The sequence below is a fragment of the Exserohilum turcica genome (genome assembly GCF_000359705.1).
Source record: "Exserohilum turcica Et28A unplaced genomic scaffold SETTUscaffold_6, whole genome shotgun sequence".
Lineage (NCBI taxonomy): Eukaryota > Fungi > Ascomycota > Dothideomycetes > Pleosporales > Pleosporaceae > Exserohilum > Exserohilum turcicum.
The window spans coordinates 1,956,040-1,957,236 of record NW_007360277.1 but is presented as its reverse complement, the minus strand read 5'-3'; the positions used below and the strand labels follow the sequence as shown (position 1 = coordinate 1,957,236).

The 1,197-nt window shown below is 55.6% G+C and overlaps 1 protein-coding gene across 1 annotated transcript; it reads right to left on the bottom strand.

Annotated features, from left to right (window-relative positions):
- On the bottom strand, window positions 1-1,197 carry SETTUDRAFT_34500 (uncharacterized protein; the record flags this gene model as incomplete). The annotated part of the gene is made up of 4 exons (XM_008031292.1): window positions 1-84; window positions 139-247; window positions 310-886; window positions 930-1,197. 4 exons carry the CDS (start codon window positions 1,195-1,197, stop codon window positions 1-3), a joined length of 1,038 nt encoding a protein of 345 aa, XP_008029483.1.

The following is a 1,197-nucleotide window of genomic DNA, read 5'->3' as shown; positions in this document are numbered from 1 at the left end:
CTAAAATTGTGCGCGGAGGCTGTTGAGAACAGGTGTGGTTGTAGGGTCGATACGGCGGTCTATGTCTGCACCAGTCGGCATTGCCTACGGATGGAGGATATTAGCGTCCATTGATCAAATCGACGGTATTGCACGCACCCGTGAGATGAGGTTCACAGAAACATTATCGATGGCCACGTTATCCTGATGCATGACGAGAGCCTCGCGCAGCGGGGGGGATGGGATGAAATCGATGGCTGGGTGGTGCCTAGGGGCGGAGAGACGTGTTTTCCAGTGGCTCGGTCCGCTTTATGTGCGGGTTTTACTCACTCAAACGTCTTTTGGATATCTATTGGTCGTAGCCAGTCAGGCATTGTGTCACGAAACATGTCCGAGCTGTAGCCATTCTCGGTGACGCAAGCGAGAATGCCGGCATCGGTCAGACGAGGAAGCACCCACAACGTTTTGGTCATCTGCCACACGATCCAGGTGATGCCGCCTGTCAAACACATGGTACGGATTCCCAGAAGCGTGAAAGCCAACGTCTGAAGCGACAGGATGGCTTCAGTGAGTCCGTCAACAAGTGTGGTCTCGAGAACCTGTAGTAATTGTGTCTGCGCCTGTCCCTGTAGCTGTCCTTGGTAAAGGCGGATACATGGATCTACAACCTCCTCAACACGACATTGCAGCATGATGGCCATGATTTGCGACTTGTCAGATCCATTGTGGCGGCTGGTGCAGCCGAGGGGGCAGCCAGTCGCCGGGATACTTTGGATGGGTATGATGGTCTGGCCTACCTGGGATTGATGTCCCCAAGTCCCTATAGGAGTCACTGCAGTGGCGGCGGCAATAGGAGGTGAAGACTGTGGCTGTTCATCATCATGAGAGTCGCTGCTGTGAGAGGTCGCTGGATCCAAGCATTTGCCGACTGAGATTTGCACACTACAGACGCAGGCCAGGGTGAAAGACATTTTCGAGGTCGCGGAGCTCCGTCTTTTCCTGATTGAGCCGTGCAATCTCTTGGCGGCGGTGAACGAGCTCTCCGGTAGCACTCTCGCGGCAGAGAGCCAGCTCTTGCTCGAGATGGGCGATGTAATCCCTCCGCTGGCGGCGAAACTTGCGCTGTGCGAGGCCGTTAGCCACGCGTTTGCTCTCGTCGGGGTCAGAGGCGTTGGCAATAGCGTTGAGCGTTGGCTGACGACGTCGCTGGCAGGCCAT